Source organism: Bos javanicus, chromosome 3 (assembly GCF_032452875.1).
Source record: "Bos javanicus breed banteng chromosome 3, ARS-OSU_banteng_1.0, whole genome shotgun sequence".
Taxonomy (NCBI): Eukaryota; Metazoa; Chordata; class Mammalia; order Artiodactyla; family Bovidae; genus Bos; species Bos javanicus.
In genome coordinates, this window is record NC_083870.1 from 34,342,325 (window position 1) to 34,369,186 (window position 26,862).

At 39.2% G+C, this 26,862-nt stretch overlaps 1 protein-coding gene across 1 annotated transcript; it reads left to right on the forward strand.

Moving 5' to 3' along the window:
* The first annotated feature begins 2,771 nt into the window (after positions 1–2,771).
* On the forward strand, positions 2,772–23,805 carry PSMA5 (proteasome 20S subunit alpha 5). Its single transcript, XM_061410959.1, has 9 exons — positions 2,772–2,937; positions 7,582–7,648; positions 11,897–12,023; positions 14,236–14,303; positions 15,230–15,337; positions 15,479–15,537; positions 16,128–16,230; positions 17,248–17,334; positions 23,565–23,805. Exons 1-9 carry the CDS (start codon positions 2,909–2,911, stop codon positions 23,640–23,642), a joined length of 726 nt encoding a protein of 241 aa, XP_061266943.1. The 5' UTR covers positions 2,772–2,908; the 3' UTR covers positions 23,643–23,805.
* The last annotated feature ends 3,057 nt before the right edge of the window (positions 23,806–26,862 follow it).

Below are 26,862 nucleotides of genomic sequence, written 5' to 3' on the forward strand. Positions count from 1 at the left end.
TTATTAGGGGAGCTATCTGTCAAAGATAAAAGGGAAAGGAGAAGGGCAGGTGTGAGAGTCTGCAAACTGTGACTATCAAGTCACATACCTGACATCTATGCAGAGAAAAAAGAAATGATTGAGTAGGCAGGTCTTAGACTGCAGCACAAATTGAAGAAACTCTAAGTTAGGCTGATGGGTCCTCCAGTCAAAGCTGCCCATCAGAGGAGTCCCAAACGTTACAGCAATGCAGCACATTAGCAGCCTTGTGCAGTCACTTCTAAGTTAGAAAACTACAGGCACATAAAGAATTCCATTTAGGGACCAGTTCTTACTGGTTTCTTTGCATAGTGTTACACTCTGGCTATTATTCTGCCACACTTTATTTTGCTCCAGGACCCATGTGCCTAGCTCTCCAAGATGTTTTTATATCTTTCTTATTTTTTGAGTCCAGTTCATTCTCTCATGTTTACTTTATTCTTTTCCTTTCTGTCTTCTATGGCTTCCTTATTATTTTTTTTCAGAGGATATCCAGTTCAACTTTCAATGAAACATTTATTGAACGGGATTGATTATGGGCAATAAATACAGTAGGTGCTGGATTTTTATGCCCTAATGGTCCACTTTCTTGGGAGAAAACAAGATTTCCCTTCTTATCCACAATCAGAGCTACCTGCAGCTTCCTTTCACTTATGATATATAGGGCACAAGCACATTTACCCTGAGAATTCTACATTCAAATAATTTTTTGACACTCACCATAATATCTGATAGTAATAAGGGCTGCAAAGCACCCTGCATCCCTAGGTGTTCAGGACATATTATTATGCCTGAAGTGAGCTTCCCTGGTGGCTCAGTGGTAAAGAACCCGCCTGCAATGCAGTTTGATCCCTGGGTCTGGAAGATCCCCTGGAGAAGGAAATGGCAAACCACTGCAGTATTCTTGCCTGGGAAATCCCATAGACAGAGGAGCTTAGTGGGCTGTAGCTGTAGTCCATGGCGTCACAAGAGTCAGACAGGACTTAGTGACTGAAAAACAACAACAACCTATTTAGGTACATAGGTAATATTTATGTAGATATGTATAAATAGTTACTATATATTAATTTCAAAAGAACTTCAGAAGAGAAAGCATAATGAACTTAACTAAGCATAATGAAGCTTAACTATGGCCTTTGTAATAGAAAGGCCATATTAAGCTGACCAGAAACTTGAGGGATAAATCTAAAAGATGTCTGAGGACTACTCTTGGAATTTCTCCTCAGTTTTATCAGTGTCAAACTTATTGGCTAGGGGCCACAAAAACAAAATTCCAGTTGAACTCATGAGGAAAGGACATAAAGGATGGGGAAAAAGATATCAATACTCAGAAGGCTTGTTTCTACATTTCCTTAACATTTCCAAATGAATTGCCTTGGTCATTTACAAACGTAATCTGAGGCCAAGTCAGGAACTTGAGAGAAACAGGCCTGGAGAGGTTGAGGCCTTGACCAGTGGTATATTATTAACCAAAAATGGAACACTGGCATTTCTCTTTCAGTCATACACCACCCACTAAATGACTTCCTAACTGGCTATCTTTCTTGAACATATCATTTACAGTCTTTCTATGAAGCTGTGAGTGTGCTCTCCTACCCTTAGGGAAGGTAAGTTAGAAAAACAAACAAGACACTGCTGTCCATTAATTCATGGATAATAGAAAAAGCAGTGAACAATCTGAATCCCAGATCCAGAGCTCTGGGTCACTAGGTTGAAGCCTGTAGTACTAGTGGCTGGGGGGTAAGAATGGAAGTCCCCTACACATGAATGAGTTCCCTTCCAAGAGACTTTAGTAAGTCCAATAAAGTTAGCCTAAGCACCCAACTAACACGATCAGCTATATAGTACTGTACTGTAATAGGTTTATAATACTCTTCACACTAATATATAAAAAAGAAACACAAAAAAATAAAGAAAACACTTTTAATCTTATGGTACAGTACCTTGAAAAGTACAGTAGTAACCAGCTACATCACCACTGCTTTAGCTCACTTCAGGATATCTTGGGCTTGAAATAAAGATACTATACTACTGTACTCTATATAGTACTGTAAAGTACACAAAAGCAAAACCACTTGTAAAGGCACACATGTGACAGTGTATGGCAGACATGTGAACTAACTTAGGTAACTGGACATGCGAAGGTACTTCCTATCTTTGAAAGTTTGCAACTTTCAACTTTGAAATTTCCTATGTAGGAGACTTACTGTAAAATTACCCTGGCCATGGGGAAACTTCAAGACTTTCCTACCAACTAAAACTCACCAACTTTTCTCAACAAACGAGCCATGGGAGGGGTGGGCTGAAGTGAACGGACTCGCTCACAGCACCGGTACAGACGCATCCAATTATTTCCCAAGTTCAGTCCTGGAGGCAGTCACAGCACCTGGAGGAAGTCTGCGCCGGAGCCGGAAGAGCGGGGTATACAGCTAACAGCCGGGCGGGTGGAAAGCGAGAAGAGCCTGGGACAAACGCTCTCCGATAGGGACCCATCAAACCAGGGCTCAGACAGTCTGGCTCGCCATAAAATTACCCAGTTGACAATCTTGGGACAGTTCACAAGAACTCTAAAAAAGTGAACTCTGATCACACGCCTTCAGTTCCGAGCGCCCCTGGCAACCACTAGCGATTTAAAACGGAAGAACGGCCTTTGTCCCGCCCACCCTGGGCCACCGGAGGCCCGGCGGGTTAGCTCGTTGGCCCAATCACCTCGGCGGGAACTCCGATCAACCAATAAGAGACAGGTATGGGAGAGAGGGGGTGGCGAGCGCACGCGCAGCTGGGAGAGTGGCCCTGGTAGTGTGGCGGTGTGGGTGAGTTGGTTGCAGGTGGACTCGTGTTGGCTCTAAGAATCCCGGAGTAGCCACTGCCGCTTTCTCCTGCCCTTACCATGTTTCTCACCCGGTCTGAGTACGACAGGTCTGTATGGCTGGGGGGGGAAGATTGGGTCAGGTAACGGGTGGGCGGACTCGGGGCCCGGTCTGGGCCTGGGTTCTGCCGTGTCATCAGGACACCCCACGAACCCGAATTCTGGCCCAGCCTGGGGGTCTCCTCCCTTCCCCAGGCGTCCGCTGTGTTCTCCAAGGCTAGATTTGCGCCCATCGGCCTCAGTTGTCCTACCGCTGAGTCACTGCTTGATCCCAAGTCGGTGCGGAAGCGTGAAGCTCTGCTTTGTACTTCGGAAAGAAGGCTGATGGGGGCCGGAACTCTGACCTTTAACCCGGGGAAGGCCAGGAGTCACCCTCTCTCCCCTTCTTTTTGTGCTGAGTGTGACTGCCTTTTAAAAGATGTAAACGCGCTACCTGGAAGAAAAAGCAGTTAGGGATCACTTAATGGGTTTGATGATTTCAGCTCCCTTTTCTTTCTAGGAGGACAGCCTCGTTTTCCGTTTCTTAGTTGTAGGAATAAAGCTGCTATTCCTTTGATTGAGTTGTAGTAGGGCGTCCTGGGATGTTTAGTTTCTGCAGAGGAGCGAAGGAAATCTCAGCTTTACCAAGATACAGTGTCTGGAGTCAGATTTTGTGGGAACTGGAATTTAGAGTGATTCTCAAGTGTTTTGTCATCATGCTGATTCAAATAGCCTTTTTGACTTTTTAAAAAGTTTAAGGGAAGTTGCTTTAAGTGTGTCGAAAACCAAACCTGTTTTTGAAATCAAAGCTGTGAGATTGTTGTATCTATTTAAAAGAAAAAACTTTCAGAGCTTGGGAATGTTAATATTAAGTTGTATCTACTTATGCTGCAGACATTTTTACTTTCAGTTTCTGTTTTGATCAGTTATGATTCACATAGCTATTAAGTTGCTTAAATATTTGAGGCCAGGAAAAGCAGATGTTTTTTCTTTATTAGATGGGTTTGAGAAGCTGCATTTCTTCTCAAGTATATGTTGATCGTGTTGAAAGTTTTATCACTTAGAACCGCTACTTCTAAAAAAACCTGTTTACTGACTCAGAAGATGTATGTGAGGCTTTAAAACTAACTTTTTTCTGCCGTCCTATAAAATATCTTTGTTGGTCGGTATTTATTTTCTAGAACATTGAAGAGAATCGTCTTTGTGTGATACAATTTTGAGTAAGGGTGTGTATGATGGAAATTGTTGTCCTTATCAGAAAACCTTTATTAAGGTTTTTGTGATCATTTACTTAACAGCTTTATTAACTGCTTTGTGTTACTCATTTTTGTATCTTCTTGCATTTGTGCTGAGTCTCTTCACTCGTGTCTGACTCTTTGGGACCTCATGGACTGTAGCCCACCAGGCTCTTGTGTCCAGGGGATTCTCCAGGCAAGAATACTGGAGTGGGTTGCCATTTCCTCCTTCATTGTATCTTCGTAAGAATGCCTAAAATATAGTCTGCTTAGCTAATATACTTAAATGCTTGCTGTGTACAAGGCACTGTTATAGTTGCTGATCATACAGCAGTGAACAAAAATCAAGATCCGTGTTCTCATATGGGAGACTGTCCTTTAAAAACTACTTAACAGGAAAATTCTCTGGTGGTCCAGTGGTTAGAATTCTGGGCTTTCACTGCTGAGGGTGCAGGTTGGATCCCTGGTTGGGGAACAGATCCTGTAAGCTATGAGGTATGGCCAAAAAAAAAAAACCACCACTATTTACAAAAGTAACTACAGTATAAGTTAGAAATGTGTTCGTGTCATTAGAAAAGCTGAAATCAACACGATGGGAGTTTTAATGACAGAGGTTGCATTTGATATTATAAGGGGATTATGGAAAACTTTAGAAGGAGTTGATATTTAAACTGAGTTCAGGAGTAAGAATGTAATAAATATGCATAGTAAGAGTCAATAGTTTTGAGGCAGAGAATATAAGATGAACAGAGGAGGGGCCATGGGAAAGCCACAGTTCATGTTTGGGAAAACTCTAGGCTTCTGGCACATATGATATACATATGGGAATAGGGGGAGTTCAGAGAAAAACATTGGTGCTAGGTATTGGGTGGTTTTTAATTTGAAGTTGAAGGGTTTGGGTCTTATTTTGTGCCATTAATTATCATTTTAAGTTACATAGTCATAATTGTATTGTATAGAAATTAATTGACTGGATTAGAGAAAAGAGTCAATACCGGTTAGATGGCTGTTACAGTTAGGTGAAAGGTAATGAGGGCATTGAGCAATGGAATGGAGAGTTGAGTTACTGTGGGGGAGGAACTGATTTAAATTAATATGACTTGGCATATGGTTAATATGGGCAAGGGCTTCCCAGGTGGCTCAGCGGTAAAGAATCTGCCTGCCCATGCAGGAGCTGGAGGTTCATCCCTTGGTCGGGAAGATCCCCTGGAGGAGGAAATGGCAACCCACTCCAGTCTTGCCTGGAAAATCCCACAGAGAGGAGGCTGTTGGACTACAGTCTGTGGGGTCGCAGAGTCCAACACGACTGAAGAGACTGAGCACTCATGCACTATATGGGAAAAGGGAAGGATTAAGTCAGATCATTCAGAACTTTCTAGCTTGGGAAACTGGGAGGTGGGAGGTGTTTTAAAGTAAAAAATGAAGTAGGAATGGCAGCAGGTGGAGCTGATTTCGAAAGGATGACTGGATTTAAGGTATATCAGATTGGAAAGTGTTAAGTGTTTGGTATTAATGGGATATCCATGTGGAAACACTCATAAGACATTCAGATTAACGAGGAAAGAGGTCAAACTGGCAATAGAGATTTGGAAGTACTTTTGCCTGGAAAATCCCATGGACGGAGGAGCCTGGTTGGCTGCAGTCCATGGGGTCGCTAAGAGTCAGACACAACTGAACGACTTCACTTTCACTTTTCACTTTCATGCATTGGAGAAGGAAATGGCAACCCATTCCAGTGTTCTTGCCTGGAGAATCCCAGGGACAGGGAAGCCTGGTGGGCTGCCGTCAGTGGGGTTGCACAGAGTTGGACACAACTGAAGCGACTTAGCAGCAGCAGCGGCAGTGCTTAGCATAGATGAAATAACCCAGGAAAAGTTTGAAAAGAGGACCAAGAGCAGAGCCCATATTAGAGAAGATATGGGAATACTTCACCAGGATGAAGTTCCTGAATTAGAGCGAAAATACTGTATTCATATTCACAGAATATGGTGGCTCAGACGGCAAAGCGTCTGCCTACGATGTGGGAGATCCCTGGGTCAGGAAGATCCTCTGGAGAAGGAAATGGCAACCCACTCCAGTACTCTTGCCTGGAAAATCCCGTGGACGGAGGAGCCTGGTAGGCTGCAGTCCATGGGGTCGCAAAGAGTCGGACACGACTGAGCTACTAAACTTGCACTTTCATAATCTGTGCCATTCAATACCAATTGTATTGTGACAGATCAGGATGGGGGTTTTTTTTGCATTTGAGAGAGGAAAAGTTAGGTGACACAACTAGAATTTAAATCCAGATCTTCTGCCCTGACTTCCCTCTCAGTGATTTTTAAAAAACTGTTCTTTAGTGTCATAAATTTCCTTTTAAATGACCTTAAGGAAAGCACCTCTGGGGAAAATGAGAGGCTGGAATGGTGAGATTCTCCTTTGAGTCCTGATAGAAGCTTGTCTCTGTAGTCAGATTGCCTAAATTCTCCTTCCAGCTCTGGTTCTTGTATGCTGAGTGACTTTGAGCAAATTACTCAACTTCTTTGTATCTCAATGTCCCCTTCTCTAAAATAGTATCTGCTTTAGTTTACTTCATGGGATTGTCTGAGGATTAAGTGTGTTGTCATTTCTAGGATTATAACAGTGCTAAGCATATAGTAGATGTGCAGTAAACATCAACCTTTATTATCTGTTTTATGTTTGGGATTTATACACACACACATATTTCTTTGGGGGGAAAAACGTTTTTGATAAAACAAATTTGAAAACACTGCTGTTTATCATGATAGTTACATGTTATAAACTCCAGATTCCATAAACCAAGGAACACAACTATTTGCTTTTATTTGTTCAAATATTCTTCGTGTCCATCACGTGCTGAAAGCTTGTATAGCTAATACTATGCTGCCTCTTCTCCAAAGGAATTTCTAACAGAACTGGAACAAGGAAAGGTTGGGAATTGTTTAAGGGAGAAGAGCATTCTGGCATATAATTAGTATAATATACTGAGTGAATTAATCAGGTTAGGTTTTAGGAACCACACAGATCTGTCTGTTGTTCCAATAACAGTACTAATTCATACTTATAAACAGAGAAGTGTCCCAGTGGCTGATTTCTACTAAAAAGAAATGTCAAATGCACATAATGGAAAGAGGATAAGAATAAATGCACATTTTATTAAGAATTACCTGATAGTTTGGGGGCATGAATTTACCAAAGGGATTCCAAATTGATTCAGGCTTGAGGCAGAAAGTCACCTACTCTCATTAGATCAGTTTGAAGATACTCTGGGAATGGGAAAGAAGTGTTCTGTATATAGGTTCCATTCTCTTGAAAAACTGTTAATGTACCCAAAAAATAGAAGATTGTTGTGGTTAAAAGAGAATAATGACAATATGCACATCTGAGCTAGCTCTCAGGGAACTTGAGTTTAATGTCTCTACGTTTTTGTTTTTTCTTTTCTCTGAAAATTGTAATACCTTTTTTTTTTTTTAATTATAGGGGTGTGAATACTTTTTCTCCTGAAGGAAGATTATTTCAAGTCGAATATGCCATTGAGGCTATCAAGGTATAGTATCAAGTGGGATAGTTTTTGAAATTTCATGTTTAATGCTTTGCTGGCAGAGCATTTGGAGTAAATGTATTTAAATAATTTCTTTAGAAAATGTTCTTTATCTCCCTTTAATCACAGTTAACCATAAAAATATTTTAACTGAAGTATAGTTGATTTACAGTGTTGGGCACAATTAACCATTTTTATATAACAGATTCAGTCCCAACCATTTGAAAGCTTTTTTAAACAAATAACTGCTTCACAGTTATATAAGTAGCTTTTTCTTAGTGGGGTTGGAAGGACATGTTTGTGTTTGTAATGTTCTTAACTATAAAGAGCTGCTGCTGCTAAGTCGCTTTAGTCGTGTCTGACTCTGTGCGACCCCATAGACAGCAGCCCACAAGGCTCCCCCGTCCCTGGGATTCTCCAGGCAAGAACACTGGAGTGGGTTGCCATTTCCTTCTCCAATGCATGAAAGTGAAAAGTCAAAGTGAAGTTGCTCAGTCGTGTCCGACTCCTAGCGACCCCATGGACTGCAGCCTACCAGGCTCCTCCGTCCATGGGATTTTCCAGGCAAGAGTACTGGAGTGGGGTGAGGGGTATAGAATTCCCGAGTTAGCACCTGTGAGATATTTTGTCATCTTGAACAAATTATTTAACTGATCACCTGTATTCTTGTTGGTAAATTTGTCAATTTGTACTAGATATTTTTGGGACTGAATAAGAGATGTATTCTGTAATCTAACAACAAAATTGAATAGTTCAAACCAGTTTTCAAAAAATTAGTTAGAAAGTAAACTGTATACTGAAATTTAGTTATGTGGGATCTTCTCTTTGTTGGATTGTGGATAGTCTAAATTCTGATTTAAATCTAAATTAGGTCTAGGAGAATTAGGCCCAGGCATCAGTATTTTAAGGACTCCCTTGGTGATTCTAGTGTCTAGCAAGGGTTGAGAATTACTGATCTAGTCCAGCTCTTCACTGTTTGAATCACCTCTACATACCCAAACAGGTTCTGTTTTTGTAGTTCTGGTGACAGGATATTTTCTCACTAGATAGCTCATTCTGTTTGAAAATAGGTCATAATGGTTTAGAAATGTATCCTGTATTGAATCAAGAGTCTAGCTTCATGAAATTGTTTTCAGTTGGCCCTAGTTTTACCCTTGAACCGTACAGGATGTTTAAACCTCTTCCGTAAGACAATTGCTCACATATTTGAAGAGAACTGTTGTGTTTCCCTCTAAATTACCTCTTCTAAAAAGTGTATATTGGGAGAAATGGTTGTATGACAGTCTGGAAAAGGGCAAAGCAGATTCTTAGTTGAAGATGTAGAAGTGAAGGTGGAAGCATTGTAATAGATAGTGGGCAGAAAATGATGGGCCAGCTACCTGAGCTGTTTTTCTGTTTCCTCACAATATTGTTTTCCTGAGAGTTAATAATTCTTTTTCAAAAATTTGCCTGATTTAGTATGTAAATATCAGTAATTCATCCCCAAGGTCTCCAACTGATGTATATCCTTTCAAAGCACCCAGGCACATTAAGTATCCTGTTAAAGACTCTTAAAGAAATCTTTGAGCTCTGACCTGCTCCAACCTGACTGATTCTCTGGGCCTGCGGCATAGCTATACATTTAGGATCTTCTGTTGTCATCTTCCTTTAACTCCCTCTTGCATTGTTTTATTATTTTATCCTTAAAATGATCTGATATAAATCAGGTTGCTTCTGGACTTTCTTTACTTAGCTTAGGATGTGAATTTCTCATGTCTGCTTTATTAAAGAATTAAGAATCCTTTAATTCTTCAAGGATTAAAAAAAATTTTTTTTTCTTTAGATTTTTTTTTTCCCCTTGAACTAGCTAGATTCTTTAGATACATTTTTTTGAACTGCAGATCTTGAATTAGTGGGCATTGGGTCAATTTAGCAAGTAGTAGGAGCATCTCTCTTTTTAAGTGGAATGGAGCAATGGATTTCAGGCCCATAGTGTTGGTGATTTCTTTTCTTTTTTTCATGAAACTTTGTTTCTATTATATTTGTTTCTTTGTGTCTATTTGTACATTTTGGTCGTGTTGTAGAATATATTTCTTAATGTAGATTTGGATCAGAAAATTTGAAAACTGCCTCTTCTCATATCATGCCTGAAGGGTATTTTTGGCTACTCACTTCTGAGAGCAGTGTAGGGGAAGAAGGCTGGGATTTATAACATTAAGCTTGTCAATTTTTACTTAATCCCCTTGTTTTGACAGTAGTACTCCTGCCTTTGAATGTGCGTGGTGTCCTCCAATGTAGACACCCTCATTTTATGCTTTCCAGAGTCGTCTGCGAGAGTGGGAATGGGGAGCCTACTGTAGCTTTAAGTGTGGAGTAAGGGATCTGGAAATCTGTTTCTTAAGCACACACTGCACTAATCTTGTAATTTTTAGCTGTTCCACTTCTATTCCCAGAGGTCCTTGTTGCCATCATTCCCTTTTTGAGCACCAGTAGTGGGGTGGTCCTGTGATATAAAGCAGGTTGCTTTTGTACTTTGTTTACTTAGCTGAGGATTTGGGTTTCTTGTGTCTGCTAAGTAAATTATCACTTCCCCACCTTCTTTCTTGAAAATTTTGTTGTTTCTGTGGCTTTGCCTTTCTCTTTGTCCTAGTGTATTTATCCTACCCATGCTTAAGCCCTTTAATCTCCTATCCTCAGGCTTGGGGAAGGAGTGGAGCTAATGTACATATTCAGTCTACACCTTTACTCAGAAGTAAGAGCATTCATTTTTTACATAAAATTCTTTGGCAGTTCATTTCCTGAAGTTATGCATATACCGTGGATTAAGAAAATATACAAATGAAAAGCAGGTATATACTTCTAAATAATGTAATGGCAACCCACTCCAGTATTCTTGCCTGGACAACCCCATGGAGCCTGGCATCTACCATCCACGGGGTCACAAAAAGTTGGACACGACTTACTGACTCAACAACAACAAAAAATAAGGTCATAACTTTGTGCATTTGAAAAATAATACAGATATGTATGAGCTATGATCATCCAGTCTGCATATGTGTTGAAAGCATGTTATGCACAATGATTCATGAAATTCGTTCAAATACTTTACGATAACAGACTCCAGGAATCTGATGCTCACACCAACAGTCATTGCTTTTAGAACTAAGTGAAAAAAATGATTATTTAGAGGAGCAAGCACACATAGTCCTGGGAGACATTATGAATGATGGGGTGGGATTTGGATTGGAAAAGGGAAGAGTATATTCCAGGGGTGACGGCATGGCAGAGGTGCAGATGCGGGGGATGACATGGCATGAGAAAATGGATTTGGCTGCAACGAGGGGATCTGGTTAGAGGATAATGTGTAATAAAGTTGGAAGAGAAAAGTATGATTAGGTTTTGAGAACTCTGGAGGCTTGCTTGGATTTTATGTGTAAGCAGTATAGGGAGACATTGGTTCTTCACAGAAGTATAATGAGAATAGCATATTATTGTATCAGTTAGGCTGTCCATGAACAATGCATTGGGAGAGAGATTAAAGATGGGGAGACTAAGTAGGAGGATGTTGAAGTCATCTTGGCACATAAAACAGCTAACATCTGTTGCTCGTTTATTATGTGAAAGTTGCCATTTTAAGTATTTTATGTATTAGTGTGTTTACCCTTCTTGATGTATAGATATTGTTATTATTATCCCCATTTTGCAGATGTGAGATGAAGGGTGGGTGACTAGGATGGTGTTGTGCAGCTGGAGGGATGAAATCAATCTATATTGTAGACTGCTAGTGACCTTGAGAGAGATTTTTATGTTGTTGGTGGTTTTTCTTTCTTTCCTCTTTTTAAAATTTTTTTAAGTAAAATTTTTTTTCTGGAGGTCACATAGATTTGAGGGATATCACCTTTTGGGATAATTCAAGGTAGCAGAGGTAAAAAGATACCAAGTCCAAAAGAAACATTAGTTGTATTATTTCTTATCCACTATGTTTAGGACTTTAGAACCTGCCCCTCTCCAAAAAATTGGCACTAGAGTTGATTGTTTTCCAGACATTTTGAGGACCTATTGAACTTCCCTTTTACAAGCACAGAATTCTGTAAATCAATGGTCTTGCCACTGACGGGAATAGTACATTATTTATTAGGGGACTCCTGTTCTCTCCGTGTACTAGATATGGCTGATTGAAGCTTCTATCCTGTGAAGATATCCAGAGAGATTTCTGGTGAGTAGGTGAGACTATTCTTTGACTTCTCCGTGATAACATAACCTGTTTTTCTTTAGCTTGGTTCCACAGCCATCGGGATCCAGACATCAGAGGGTGTATGCCTAGCTGTGGAGAAGAGAATTACCTCTCCACTCATGGAGCCCAGCAGCATTGAGAAAATTGTAGAGATTGATGCTCACATAGGTAAGAAGTAGGGGAAGTTCGTTCTGTAGGATCTTGCTGAGTTCATCAGTCTTCTTTGATGTTTCAAGGGAGGTTCATTAGGTGAACATCTTATTCCCTTGTTAGCTGTTGCTTTCCAGGCCATTGTGCATAACATCGGTAGCAGGAAGCAGTTGTAGGATTCACCTACTCCCAGAAGTTCCTTTCTCCCTCAAATTTAGACTTCGCAAATGTGATGGTTATTGAAATATGTAAAAGTTGAATCATAGGCCAGTTCCCTATGATGGCTGGGTCTTCGTGGATGTATAACATTAGGAGGCCACCTGGAGCAGAATTATCGTGTGGGAAGCTAGGGGTGTCCACTGAGAAAAGAGAAATTCTTAAAGATCTTCAGAGTGACTAAGGTGCAGAGAGTATAAAGATAATAGACTTTGACCCAAATCACTACTCTTCCTCCGTTTTCAGATTTATCATTTTATTCTATCTCCCCCTGCCTTCCCTTCCTCCCCTTTTGGGTCTCTGATAAATTCCCCTCCTGTAGCTTCTGGCATCATTGTAACATAAGGAGTAGTTCTTATTTATAGCATGGCATTTTAGTTGACTGCCTATATTTGCTTAACCTATCTATTCATCTAATTAATGAAACATTGATAAAATAATTAATTGCGTGAAGACATCAGAACCAAATGCCATGGTGACGAAGGAAGCTTGACACTATCTCTTTCGTAGATACAGAAACTGAGATTTAGTCTTTAAGGATTAGAACATTGTGTCTATCTCAAGCCATCTCATATACCTTTTGGAGGTAGGTCAGGGTCACTTCATTCAACAAACTGACAATCTTCTATGCGCCAGACTTTGTGCTAAACACCCGGGACACAGAAAAGAGACATAGACATAGTCCTTTGTGTTCTAGGAGCATGCAGTTTAATCACAGAGATAAACATGTAAATAAGTCAATGTAATTAAGTGATGTAGATATTAAGAAAGACTGTGGCATATGCTTAGTCTTTCTGAGGGGAAATACTTAGTTTTGCCTGGGGCCTGTGGTAGTGAGGCTTTCAGAACATAATTCCATAAAGGTGAGGCTAGAGCCGAGCTGAATTCTAAAGGATGAGGAGCTGTTTACCAAGCGAGTAAGTGTCTGGGTGTAGCAGGGGAGAGCTTTGTGATCAGAGGGTATAGAAAAGAGCAAACCTGTGATGGTGTAAAATATAAAATACCCTGGCACCGGCAACTTGGGATGACTGGGAGGTATAACATGGTAAGAAATGAGTCTGGGATCAAAGAGTGTCCTTTTTACCATATGAAAGAACTTAAACTTGATCCTTTTGCATTGACATCAAAGATTGTATGCATTGAGGTGATATGATCAGATTAGGATTTTAGAAAAACCATTCTGACAGTAGTGTTGAAGGTAGAGTGAATGGGACTGAAACTGAAGGTGGGGAGACCAGGTCAAAAATTTTTTCACAGTCTAAATAAAGAGATGAGGAAGGCTTTAGCCAAGGAAGTGGCCGGACATCAGCGAGGTAAGGATTAATACCAGACAGGCTAATCAGATAGTGATCGATAGAATTTGGGATTTTTGATTGGTTATGAGGGCCAGGGGAAGATGGAGTCAAGTAGGGGAATGAGTTGAATCTGTGGTCTCTCCATGCAGATATATTAAGGGAGTCATTTGGCTTTATAGGTCTGAACTGTGGGAGTGAGACCTAGGCTGGAAATTTGGATTTGAGTCATGACATGTTAAGTAATAGCCATAATCTTGGCTTCCTGGGCCATCTCTACTGTAACTAGTTGGTGTTTGGCCAGGAAATGAGATTTTTTATTTTACTTTAGGGTGTTCCACTGTAGCTTATAGTGAGATAGTTATTGAAAATTTTTTCCCCTTATTTTTCCTATTGGAGTGTTAGTGCTTGCATGGGCTACCAGGAGTGCTAAAGGAATGTTTGAGTATGTAAATACGACAATTCATGTTTGATTAGCTGTCCTTCTCTGTCTTCTCTCTTAATAGCTGGACTTCTGTGTCACTGTGGATGGTTTTTGTTAGTGATATAATTATACTTGTGTTCAGTGCAGATACTTGCTCATTTAATCTTGTGGGTATAGTGCTGTGGGATTGCTGGCTGGCTGCTGTGGTTTCATTCCAAAACTTCAGTTATTTCCTGAGTGGATGAAAGAGTTCTACAAGGATCTGGCTTACTGGGTCACTGTTGCTTTTACATTGCAGGTTGTGCCATGAGTGGGCTAATTGCTGATGCTAAGACTTTAATTGATAAAGCCAGAGTGGAGACACAGGTAAAGTCAGCATCAACTCTCCTTTCTACCATGATGCTTGGGTTCCTTGTTTAGTGATGATACAACTGCCTGGGCTGTACTGCAGCTATCTGTGTTAAAATCTGATGTCGCTCTTGGGAGTGATTTTGAGCAGAACCGCTGGTTGTAACTTTCTGAGGCCTGGAGTCTAGCCATCCAACCATTGCGGCTCTAAGGAAGCCCTGGTAAATAGTGCTGACAGTCTCTTGCTTTTTCTTGATTTGCCTTATATAAAGTAGGCGTTGCACTGCATTCTGTTCCCTAATTGACTTTCTGTGGGAGCACCATAGCAGGAGTAGAGGTAGCTAAAGGAGTTTTGCCCCACCTGCCCTTTGCTGCTAGGCTTGCAAATGACAGCTCTCCTGTGGTGAGTAATGATATGTGCCAGGTGATAAATGCTGCTTAGGAATACTGATTTTTTTTTTTTTTTTTAACTGAGCTCTTGCTGCCTGCAGAGTAGACTGGTCAAAAAAAAAAAAAAACCTGATTGGTAAAAATTCTTTGTGCTTATTTGCAAGTTTGCTGTCAGTACTTACGTAAGAATAAGTCATTCAGTTTAAAATCCAACAGAATAATAAAATAGAATCTTTGAGGGAAAGTGGCACTCAGCTATTAACTTGCACTTTGTGAAGAGACTAAATTTGGTTCTTTGAGGGGTTAGCTGTTTTTCAAGGGAGCGATCCTCTAGCCATCATTGCCCAGAGTCCTTTTGGTATAACTTTATTTCCAGAGCTATTCCTTTTTCTCTCATGCAGTCCCAAACATTTGAGTTTAGTGTTAAGGAAAACACACCCGAGCTTGAGCCTTCAGTTTTTAACCACAGTTCAAAGGGATGTGTGTAGTGAGATGGTGGGCTACTTTTAATGCCCTTCTTGTGAAAGACAGACCATGCATTGCTCTTCTTTTAGAACCATTGGTTCACCTACAATGAGACCATGACTGTGGAGAGTGTGACTCAGGCTGTGTCGAATCTGGCGCTCCAGTTTGGAGAAGAAGATGCAGACCCAGGTGCCATGGTGAGTGTGGTGACTGCGCCAAGCTGTCTTGCTGTCCTGTGGGACTTAGGGTGTCTGTCCTCGGAGCATGTCTTTCCCTGGTCTTCTTGCCCTCTTACTTCACTGCTGTTCACCTTATTATCTTCTGATTTGTGGTTCTAGTCCCGTCCCTTCGGAGTAGCACTGTTATTTGGAGGAGTTGATGAAAAAGGACCCCAGCTGTAAGTACCGTTTTGCCATTTTTCTCCTGATTCCTTTTCAGGAGACTTTTTTATCATTTGGGATGGGATTGGTTGTTTATCAACTGAGAAAGATTATTATAGAGTTGTAAAAATGAAGGCCTTCTAATTCTATAAAGTCAAGTGATTCTGGGCTGCTTACACAAAGACAAATTTGGGGATTTTATGAAGAGCACCCCTATTGGAACCAGTGCTACTTCTGGAAAGAAAGGAGAAGTAACTTTGTTACTATAGTCAAGATATGTTTAGAGCCTTGCTTTCGAATATTGATTTGATCCTTATCCTCAAATGGTATTTGGATAGTCATACATAAGTGTCATATTTATATATACTGTATGTATAGAGTATATTTATATGTACTTCTCTAAATCCCAGAGGAAATTATTATTTGTTTTCTTAAGCACTTTTTAAAAGATCTGATTTCTCCAGCCATGGAACGTCTTTTGGACGTATGCCTTGGTATTTCCTGGCTGCAGGGCCAAGCATTTATATTTTTTTAGAGAGATGTTTGTAATGGAAAATATCACCATTTCTTAAGCATTTTAATCCTCTTCTTTTTGGTGGTGTTGCAGGTTTCACATGGACCCATCTGGAACCTTTGTACAGTGTGATGCTCGAGCAATTGGCTCTGCTTCAGAGGGTGCCCAGAGCTCCTTGCAAGAAGTTTACCACAAGGTAATTAAGCATTCTCATGCCTTCATTATTATTTTTAAAATCAGGGTAGAATTTACATACAATAAAATGTACAGACCTAAGAATTTATATCTGTGAATTTTGATGATTGTGTATACCCTGGTAATCACCACTTAAAATATAGAACACTTCCATCATCCTGTCCCAAAATGCTTGCCTCCTCTCCAGTCAGTCTCTCCCTCCCTTTCAGCCACGTTTGCCATTGTAGATTAGTTTTGTCTGGCCTTTTTATAAATACAGCCATACAGTTTGTGTTTTTGTGTCTGCATTTTGTTCAACATACTGTTTTTGAGATATGTTCATGTTCTTGAACATTTCAATAGTTTCTTTTTATTGATGAGTGATACACCATGGTATAGGTATACCACAATTTGCTTATCCTTTATTTTTATAGCTTTACTTAGCATTTTATATTGACTACTCTGGCTCTTCAAGCAAGTGGGCTTTTTACCTTTGTGAGATGGGAAGATTTGGTTTTGGGTGACTCATTGTAGTGGCTGAAGACTGCTATACTTGTCATTCAGGTGGTTCATATAGGGATGTCTGCTTATAACGGCCCTTCATAGCATTGCTTTTACATGTGCAGGAAATTAAGTATAAAATGGGGTAAGAAAAGAGCAGATTTTCTAAACCTTTGGGCTACCTTCTAGATCATTTGGGAATTATTCATAGGATATCACCATTATTTTCTTGTTTTTAAATTAAAAGACAAGGACTGGAGAAGTTTAACTCTTTGTCCTTCAAAGATCACTTACTGTATTAAAGTTGGGGACTTTATTCTGGTTCAAAATAAAGCTTTTTTCCTCTGAATAAATGTACTCTACTTATATACCACTTGCTTGGATTCTACAGATAATGCACTGTACTTACTAAGATGTTTAATTTATTAATATTTGCTGAATCATTTTTTCAGAAAGATGGGGGTTATAAGGGGGATCTGTGTAGGAAAGGAGTTATTGTACGATTAACGGCCACTCTTCTTACCCTCTTTGTTTCAAGTCTATGACACTGAAAGAAGCCATCAAGTCTTCACTCATAATCCTCAAACAAGTAATGGAGGAGAAGCTGAATGCAACTAACATAGAGGTACTTTTCTGTTTTATTGATTTTTATTCAGATATCATAGCTCTCATTGCTAAAGATTAAATAGGTCAAGACAGTCACATTTTTATATGCTCAGTTCTTAAGAAATTATTGGTTTCCTTTGAGTAAGCAATTCTAGTAAAGTAGTAATGGCAGAAGCCAAAGTGTGATGAGTTAAAGAAGAAAAGGGAGTGATGGAGTGGACAAAACAAGAATATGCTGCCTTCTCAAGAAGACATTAATGTCAGTAGCAGCAGGCAGCATTAAAGAAAAGGATTTTTGTCTTTTTAAGGATACGGAAAGACAAAAAATACTTTTATAGTCTGAAAAGAAGCAAGAGAATAGAAAAAATGTTAAAAGAATTTAAAGCAGAAGTTAGTGATGGGAAATTTCTCGAGAGAGAAGACATGGTACAAATGAAGGAGTTCATTTTGGAAAGTAGAATTGATTCAGCATTATATAGAATACCCATTACATGCCAGGTATCAGTAGATGCCAGGGATACAGACACAAAGTCCAGTTCCAATTTAAGTGTTACTAGTATACTGTGTGGTATAGAGGACATACAGATAATTACAGCTTGGGTTGATACTTCGGTAATAGCAATAAGAATGGATTGACACGGGAACATATAACTTACACTGGGACATTAGGAAAGGCTACTGGAAGAAGTGATGTTTGGAAAAGGGAGAAGAGAATGGTATTCTGGAAGAGGAGATAGCACATGTAAACCATCATCGGGCATCAAAGGGAACCTTGAGGATTTTGTCTTATCGTTGGAATGTGAGATGTAAGATGGGGAGATGATAAGAGATGACACTGGAGAGACATGGACTAGATTCGGAATGCCCTAATTTAACATTCCAAGAAGTAGACAGGAAGAAAGGAAGTAACGATAAGATAAGGTAAGTTCGGAAATGAATTGGGAGAGAGGGATTATATTTCCCTGGTGACTGTTAGATCACCTTCTGAGGGTGGGTCAATGCAACAGTGAAATTAAGAAGAATGGGAAATATTTGGAAAAGTGTTTTCAATAGGGAAGAGAGAAGACAGGGATGAGTAAAAGGATTGCTGAATCACATTAAAATACTGGCTAAGGCTGGAATCACAAATTGTAAAAAGTCAGGGTAGTGGTTACCCTTGGAGGCATGGTGTGTATGTATGTTTTAATTCAGAAAAACTTTTAAAGATCAACTGAGGCTGGAATCACAAATAAGCAATTAAACTAGTCAGCACTTAACCAGGATACTTCTCAGCTGTACTCTTTATGGACTGAGAAAATGTATATTTGAATTAAACCTCTGAAGGAGGATTGACGGGTTGTGGGCAGAAGAATGGAGAGTATTGTTATCAGTCTGTCCCCAGTAGAGCCAGCTTCTGTGGCTGCAGGGAAAGGGGCAAAATTGGATGCCAGGACAGGGGCTGGCCTAAAGGTGGGGCGATCTGAGAAGAGTTGGGATGTGGGGGTTGGGGGGCATTTGGCTTGCTTGGATTCTTTACCACTGAGCCACCTGGGAAGCCCCTTATTTTCTCTATAGAAATGTCTGTTCAAGTCCTTTGCCCATTTTTAATGTGGGTTATTTGGCTTTTTATTGTTGAGTTATAGGCTCAGTGGGATATTCTTGATTCTGAAATGCATAATGCAGTTAATAATAATTTATAAAAGTTCCTCCCAGCTTAAATTTGGATTGACATTCCCTTGAAAACATTATCTTGGTTATTCCTTTGTCTTTCTCTTCCCATCACCAATTTTCAACCAAACCTATTAGAACAGGTGTTTGTCCTCAGTTTCTCAATTACGTTTATAACTTGTTGTTGAGTCATTAAGCCACGTCTAACTCTTTGTGGACTGCAGCACGCCAGGCTTCCCTGTCCATTACTACCTCCAGAGTTTGCTCAAACTCATGTTCATTGAGACGGTGATGCTATCCAACCATCTCATCCTCTGTTACTCCCTTCTCCTCCTGCCCTCAATCTTTCCCAGCATCAGGGTCTTTTCCAATGAATCTTTCTCTAGAAAAATAAAAAAATTAAACTTACCTTTGTCAGCCTCTGTCTCTACCTAGTATCCTTTTTGAAAGATCAACTTTGTTGAGGTATAATGTACACGCTATAATGGGGACTTATTTTAAGTTTACAGTTCAGTGAATTTTGACAAGTGAATTACCCTTGTGACTACCACCACAATCAAAATACAGAACATTTCTGTCATCCCCAAAAGTTCCCTTAATGCCCCTTTTTAGTTACTGACCTGCTTTTTGTCACTATCGGTTTGCTGTGCATCTTCTAGAATTTCTTATAAGTGGATCTACAGTGTGTATTCTTTTTGTGTCTCACTGCTTTCACTTAGCTTCATAATTTTGAGATTCAAGAGCCTGTTACATTTTATTGCTATTGTCTTTTTTAACCTTTAATTGCTAGACGATGAATCTGTATTCATCGTCCTCACTGCCTCACCTCTCAATTATTCCTCAATCACTGCCATTGGTTTCTGTTATTTTCGAGACTGTCCCTTGCTAACATACTCCTCTTATCAGATTTCATGGTCATTTTTAAGACTTACTATATGAATTTTTCTGAAGCAGACACCGCAAATTTTCGACACTTCTAAAACTTGTCGTTTTTCCTGAAAACCATTTCCTCCTCTCATGTTTCTAATCCTGAAAAATGACAAGGTGACACCTGTAGTGTGCCTGTCATTCACAGCAGAAACCTTGAAGACATTGACCTCCCTTTGTCTTCACTGATTTGTGCCTTTGCCTCCTTAAATAACTCTCACATCAGTGCCTCTTCTTCATCCCTTCTCCCAGGGCCTTCTCTTAAGTCTCTCATTTTTCTGCTGCCTTGTATATTCTCAGAGATTTCCTAACTGGTCTTCCTGCTTCTAGCCTTGCCCTCCTCATTTTCATTCCATTTCCCCTGCTACTTCATTGTGCTACTGAAGTGGATTTTCTGAATTGCGTAGCTAATCTCGATTGTTCTCCACTTTAAAAAAGTCTTTTCTAGGGGGATTCCCAGGTGGCTTAGTGGTAAAGAATCCATCTGCCAATATGGGAGATGCAGAAGACACTGGTTCGATCCCTCACTTGGGAAGATACCCTGGAGGAGAAAATGGCAACTCAATCCAATATTCTTGCCTGAAAAATCTCATGGAGCCTGAGGGCTACAGTCCATAGGGTCACAAAAGAGTTGGACATGACTGAGTACAACACACACATATGGGCAGCCAGCTGCTAAAAAAGTCTTTTTGTGACTCTTATTGTCTGCAAGATAAATTCCAAACTTCTTTTCCTGTCACAATAATTCACTACCTCTTAAAGCATACGTTTAACCTGTTAGGTTAATTTTACCTGAAATTATCATTACATCAATTAAAAATTGCTAATCTTACATGCAAGAGATACAAGAGGCACAGGTTCAATCCTTAGGTCAGGAAGATCCCCTGGAAAAGGGAATGGCAACCCTCTCCAGTATGCTTGCCTGGAAGTTTCCATGGAGAGAGGAGCCTGGCAGGCTGGAGTCCATGGGGTCACAAAGAATGGGATGCAACTGAGCATACGTCGGAAGGTTAAACAGCAAGTGTGCTGGTACCAGGGCTTCCTCGGTGGTAAAGAATCTGCATGCCAGTGCAGGAGATGCAGTTCAGTCCCTGGGTCAGGAAGATCCTCTGGAGGAGGAAATGGATACCCACTCTGTTATTCATGCTGCGACAATCCCATGGACAGAGGAGCCTGGTGGGCTACAGCCCATGGGATTGCAAAGAGTCAGACATGACTGAGTACCCATGCACAAGCAAAGAAAAAAAAAACAAACAATTTTACATGCAATTATCTTTAAATCCTCACAGTAGCCCTATGGGATAGATGTTCCTATTTCCATTTTACAGAGGAAGAAACTGAGTCTTTCAGAAGGTAGGACCTTGCCCAGAGTAATAGCATTGGTAAATGGAGGGATCAGGGTTTGAACTGCCTCACCTCTCATTTATTCCTCAATCACTGCCATTGGTTTCTGTTATTTTCGAGACTGTCCCTTGCTAACATACTCCTCTTATCAGATTTCATGGTCATTTTTAAGACTTACTATATGACTTTTTCTGAAGCAGACACCTCAAATTTTGAACACTTCTAAAACTTGTCGTTTTGGGGCCTTATTTGGGGTTGTGTACTTTTAACCACTTTAATATACTGTGTCTCTGAGCTCTCACTCCTAGTACTCTCCATTTTGTCTCATCTCATATGCAACCTCTGCTCTGGCCATTCAGAATTATTTTCAATAATTCTGTTTTTTTTTGCAAATACATCATCTTGTTTCATGCTTTTATGTATTTGCATATTCATCCCGCCCTCTGCTACTTAAGATTGCTGTCCTTGAAGCCTTCCTGGACTCTCTAGATTACTCCTTTGTCCCTTTCTCTGTGTGCCAGGCTCTGTTACAACCCTTATCTGACATTAAAAGCATTTGGCCTCTATAACCCTTAGTGACAGACTTTATCTTTGGATCTATAGTGCCTTGTACAACCATAACTTGTACACAGGTGCTTAGCAGTTAATTATTGATCACATCAGGAAAAGAAAATAACTCTTTATCTACCTCACAGAGGTTTTTTGAAAGTGAGATGAATAGAAAAGTAGCTTTCATATTCATTATGTAAATAAATGTATCATTATGTAAATGCAATGGATTATTTTTACTCATCTAGTGATGAGTACCTTTCTGAAAGCAGTATTTGGTTTAAGTCCTATTAGTATTGATTTGCAACCTGGTTTTACGGGACTATTCTAATTCAGGATTACCCAGTTTCTGGTTTTTAGCCCTTGTAATGGTTTAGGAGGACTAGCTTGTGAGCCATCGGTGACTTGACAAAAACTCTAGCCCCTCACTCTTCCTCTGGTTTATTGACTTTGTATCTCTCTGTCCTCATGTCCTTAAGGAAAGTGTTTATATATTTTAATTTCCTTGAAATAGAACTTATGGTCTATATGGACATCAATAAATTATTTGACATATATTTTACAAATGTGTTTGGGACTCTTCTGACATTTCAGGTACTTGGATAGATCTTTTAAGAGAATCTAGTGGAGACTGCAGGGTTTTTTTAGTTTGTCCCTAGACTAGATCTTCAGGTGTTTTGAGATGTGCAGTCATAGTCTTTTTCTAAATTTTACCTGTAGTTGAGGCAGACTTTCATGTTCATATCATGGAACTGGATGGGCAGTTTTCAAATTATACTAAATACTAGTAGTGAATATTACTCAAAAAATGCCCTACTATGTTTAATTTTAAAGTTAAAAAATAAAATATAAGGAAATGACATCTCAAACAAACGCAAAAGCTGAAGGCAAAAATGAAGTTGCCCGTATTCCTCGGTGTTGCCCTAAAACATGGGACTGTGTTGTCAGTAGAGATGATGGGAAACCTGGGGATTTGGTTAAATTTGAAACTAACCATCTTCTGCCCCTAGTCTTATATTGCTTAAATATGTTGTAACCTTGACTGCTGGATTTTACAAATACCTTGAGTCACAGCTGATTTCCTATTGTCAGTGTTAATGGGATCTTTTCATGGCCAGTCCTTTTAAAAAACAAAACAAACCTTTTTCTTACTAAGTTAGCATATAGACAATTTTATAGAAAATAGTACCCAACAATAATAGTTAGGTGGTGCTTATTATAATGTTTTAAGCACTGTTCTAAGCATTTTACATGGATTGACACATAGTCGGACACGACTTGGCAACTGAACAACAGCAGCAATCGTATGAGTTAGGTGCTATTCTTATTATTATCTCCATTATCCCAATATAAATTGAGGCACAGCGTGTCCAAGTATCCCAGGGTCACACACAAGCTCAACTTGCAAGTGTGTGAATATGCTTGTCTATTTCAGAATTTAACCTGTCTAAAGAAATCTTCAACAGAAAAACGTTCTGACCCCAATTTACTGCTGCTTTTGTGATCCTTGTTGAAGTAATCTCAAGAAGTGACAATGATACCAGGCATTTGGTTAACTATTATGTGGTTGGTTAACCTCAAAATAGAAAATTTGGTCAATAAGAGTTTTTATTTTAGAGTCAGAGAGCTATTTTAGGGACCTGCTGCTGGAAAGGCTATCCCTGGGACAGCAGATCCCTTAGTTCCTAATGGACAGCTGCATCACCAACAACTCCTGACCATGCGAGGACTAAAGCAGGTAATCGAGCCCAGTTTATTAACCCTTCTCTGTTTTCTTTCCAGCTAGCCACAGTGCAGCCTGGCCAGAATTTCCACATGTTCACAAAGGAAGAACTTGAAGAGGTTATCAAGGACATTTAAGGAAGTGTGATCCATAGAATTTCTTGGGGACAATTTCAGTTCTTCTAGTTGCCCTTAACTTTTATTTCCAGCTCCAGTTCCTTGGGAAATCTCCAGTGTATGTGCATTTTTTTATGATGTCTGTACATAAAGGCAGTTCTGAAATAAAGAAACATTTAAAATATTTAATAGACTATTCTTTTTTAATGCAGTCTTGTGTATAAAATGCTTATATTAGGGGCAAAGAGGATGGTGGTATTAACAGCCCTATCCTACCAGAATATTCTAAAATTGTTTTAGTGGCTCTCTACAACAGAATCAACTTATTATCAATTCCTTGGTGTTGACAGATGAACTTCCAGCTGGTCCAACTCCTTCTCATGTGTAATAGATATTAATACTACTGTGAACCCATTTCAGTTCTGTAATTTTTCTTGAGTAAATGGGTATTTTTGCTGCTTTCCTTATATGAAGAAGATGCTACTAACTGACCATCAAAAAGAACATGTTTTGAGCTCCTCCCCCAAACACTGATGGCTTGGAATAAGCCAGCTACAATGTTGTACTAGTTCTTGTGCCTTAATAGATAATTTGGAATGAGATTTTTTTTTATGAAGTCAATCACTATAAAAGAAATGAATTCATGATCTTGGTTTCGCTGGCAATCAAAAGTGGATTAAATTCAGAAGTAGTTTTCATTAGACTTGGAAATATACTATGAATTTCCCCCATTAGAGCTGCCATTATATGACTGGTTGAGATTATTTAAAAAATCAATCTGTTGGAGCCTAAAAAATGGCCATGTGAAGTAGGTATCTTTACTTATAACATCATACTTAACAGATGAAGAATCTAAGGAGATGTGACCATAGACACAAAAAATTAAGCTCTTAGGACTTGAACACAGATTTTTCTGGTTTTAAATTATCAGCTCTTAATTTTTAAAGTGTCGGGTATGAGAAGCCTAGATACCTACTGAGTAAGAGGGAAACCTCAATGAGATTTGAGAATATACTGTCCACAACATGACTAATCCATATGTGAATAATGCATAATTGATTGTGTATTATTTTCATTAATATTTCTAGGAAATTTTACTCTATTAAAATTCTGATTATTTGAATACGCTGAATTCATATTAAATTCATACCTTTTCCCAGCAGAAAACGTGTCCTTATATACATTTGGAAACTGCAATGATGGGAAACATTTGGGAAAAAAGCTTTGCTTGAGACATACACACATAAAGAAAATAGGGAACTAAAGGTATATTGTCACCAGTGTTCTGGAGACAGTTCTAGTGATATATTAAATATTGCATAATCATGAGATTAGTTTCTCTCACATTCACTTCTTAAATCCTAATAGGAAATGCCATTGAAAAATCATCTCAACTAATATTTATTCAGATTTAGCAAATTTGAGTACTAAAAATATAGTAAGGTTTTAGGCATTGGAGATAGAGCTGTGGTGTAGGTATGGTCTGTGCTCCAGTGAAGCTTCTAGTAGGAAGAACTAGACAATAAATACCTATTTTAACTCAGTGTAGATGAATGCAGCAATGGACTAAACATGCTTTAGGGAAAGGTGAAGTTGTGTCTTGGAATCACGTATATTATGTAGGGAAGAAAAAAATACTAAGGAATAAAGTAGCTCTCAGCCTCAGCTTACACTGTACAGGTGAAACAAAAGTAATTCCCTTTGTAATCCCAATTACAGAGTTATTGGAAGAGATCGACTTCAGTTTTCTGCAGAATTTTAAAATTTCCTTTAAGGTTTTTTTGCGTCTGTTTAAATAGAAGAGACATAATCTTACTGACAAAAACAATGGTTATGTGATGTGTACCTGCTTTCAATTCATCTTTCTGGTTTAGGATTTATCTTGGAGAATAGTATGGTTTTAGTAATAGGATAAATTTACATATTTTAGTCTTGCAAGTAAGGTAAGATCTTAGCTGTGGTATTTCACAAAGGAGGTCTGACAGTGCAACTTTTATATTTAGTGCCTGTGTCATTAGATGAAAGTGAAATACTGAAATAATTCATTCACTCAAACACTGAGTGCCATATGCCAGGTACCGTGTCCCCAGCGGCTAGTACAGTTTGAAGAAGGCACCATACTCTGTAAGCATATAATGAAAACTGAAAGCAATATATTAAATAACTGCAACGATATAATGAGTTTAAATAGTGGGGTATTTAGTAATTTCTCCAGGAGATGGCACTGTTGAGTTGGCTTTTTTCTTTTCAGGCAGTAAGACAATAGACCTTTCATGTATTGGCCCAAACAAAGAAATATTCCTGTATAGCCTGTCTTCTCTCTCCAGCTAATCACATGCTACTGGAACTGACTGTCTTGTGATCTACTCCCCAGTTGGCATAGATTAAAAAATAATCTGTATTTTAAAAATCTGACACATTGTAGTTAATGGAAAAGAACAAATTGTTCACCAGTTTTCATGGAGCTTTATCTTGTCAGTTCAGTAGCTGAGAACTTGGAAGACTATTCCAGTGATTTTACCTTTCAAAATTATGTTTTCACTTGTCACACCTTACTATGGTTGTTCTGGCAAAATGTAAATTTGTAAACATTAAAGTAGTAAATTTTTGTTTGTAAATTAACATGACTAGAGGATTTTAATGTAACACTGGTTGGGGCACTGCACCATTCATTTTGCTCTACAATATCATTTGGGTTTACCTGCAGTAATTATTAAGAGTAATTTTTAGTGACTTTATTTGGGTGTAATGTTTTGTATATTTTGTGTCTGTTCCCTATTTTACAGAACAACTTCTGGCATTCTGAAGGGATGGAGTCAGTAAGGAGAAAATCCAGAACTGGTTTTACCTGCACTACATGTTCCAGAATAGTTACATGTGCAGTTTCTGCGATAAAGGCAACAGCTTAGGGATTTTATTTATTGGAGGCAGGATGCTAAATTAGGGGATATCATATATTGAAAATCAAACTTGTGCTGTGCACTCACTGCAGGGTTAAAGTACTTTGATAAAGATAAATGTGCATTTACGCAATAATGTCTAAAGTAGGCACTGGGCAATTATATTGCACCCTTTTACCTGCATTGCACCCTTTTACCTGCCCCAACATCTACTTTCTAACTCCAGGAAAACCAATAAGCAATTCCTGTTTTGGCCTAACTCCCTACCTAAATGGAAGATGAGTGAGAAGAGATTTCACCAGGCTTGCGTGAGTCACGGATGTCCTGATGTCTATGTGCCT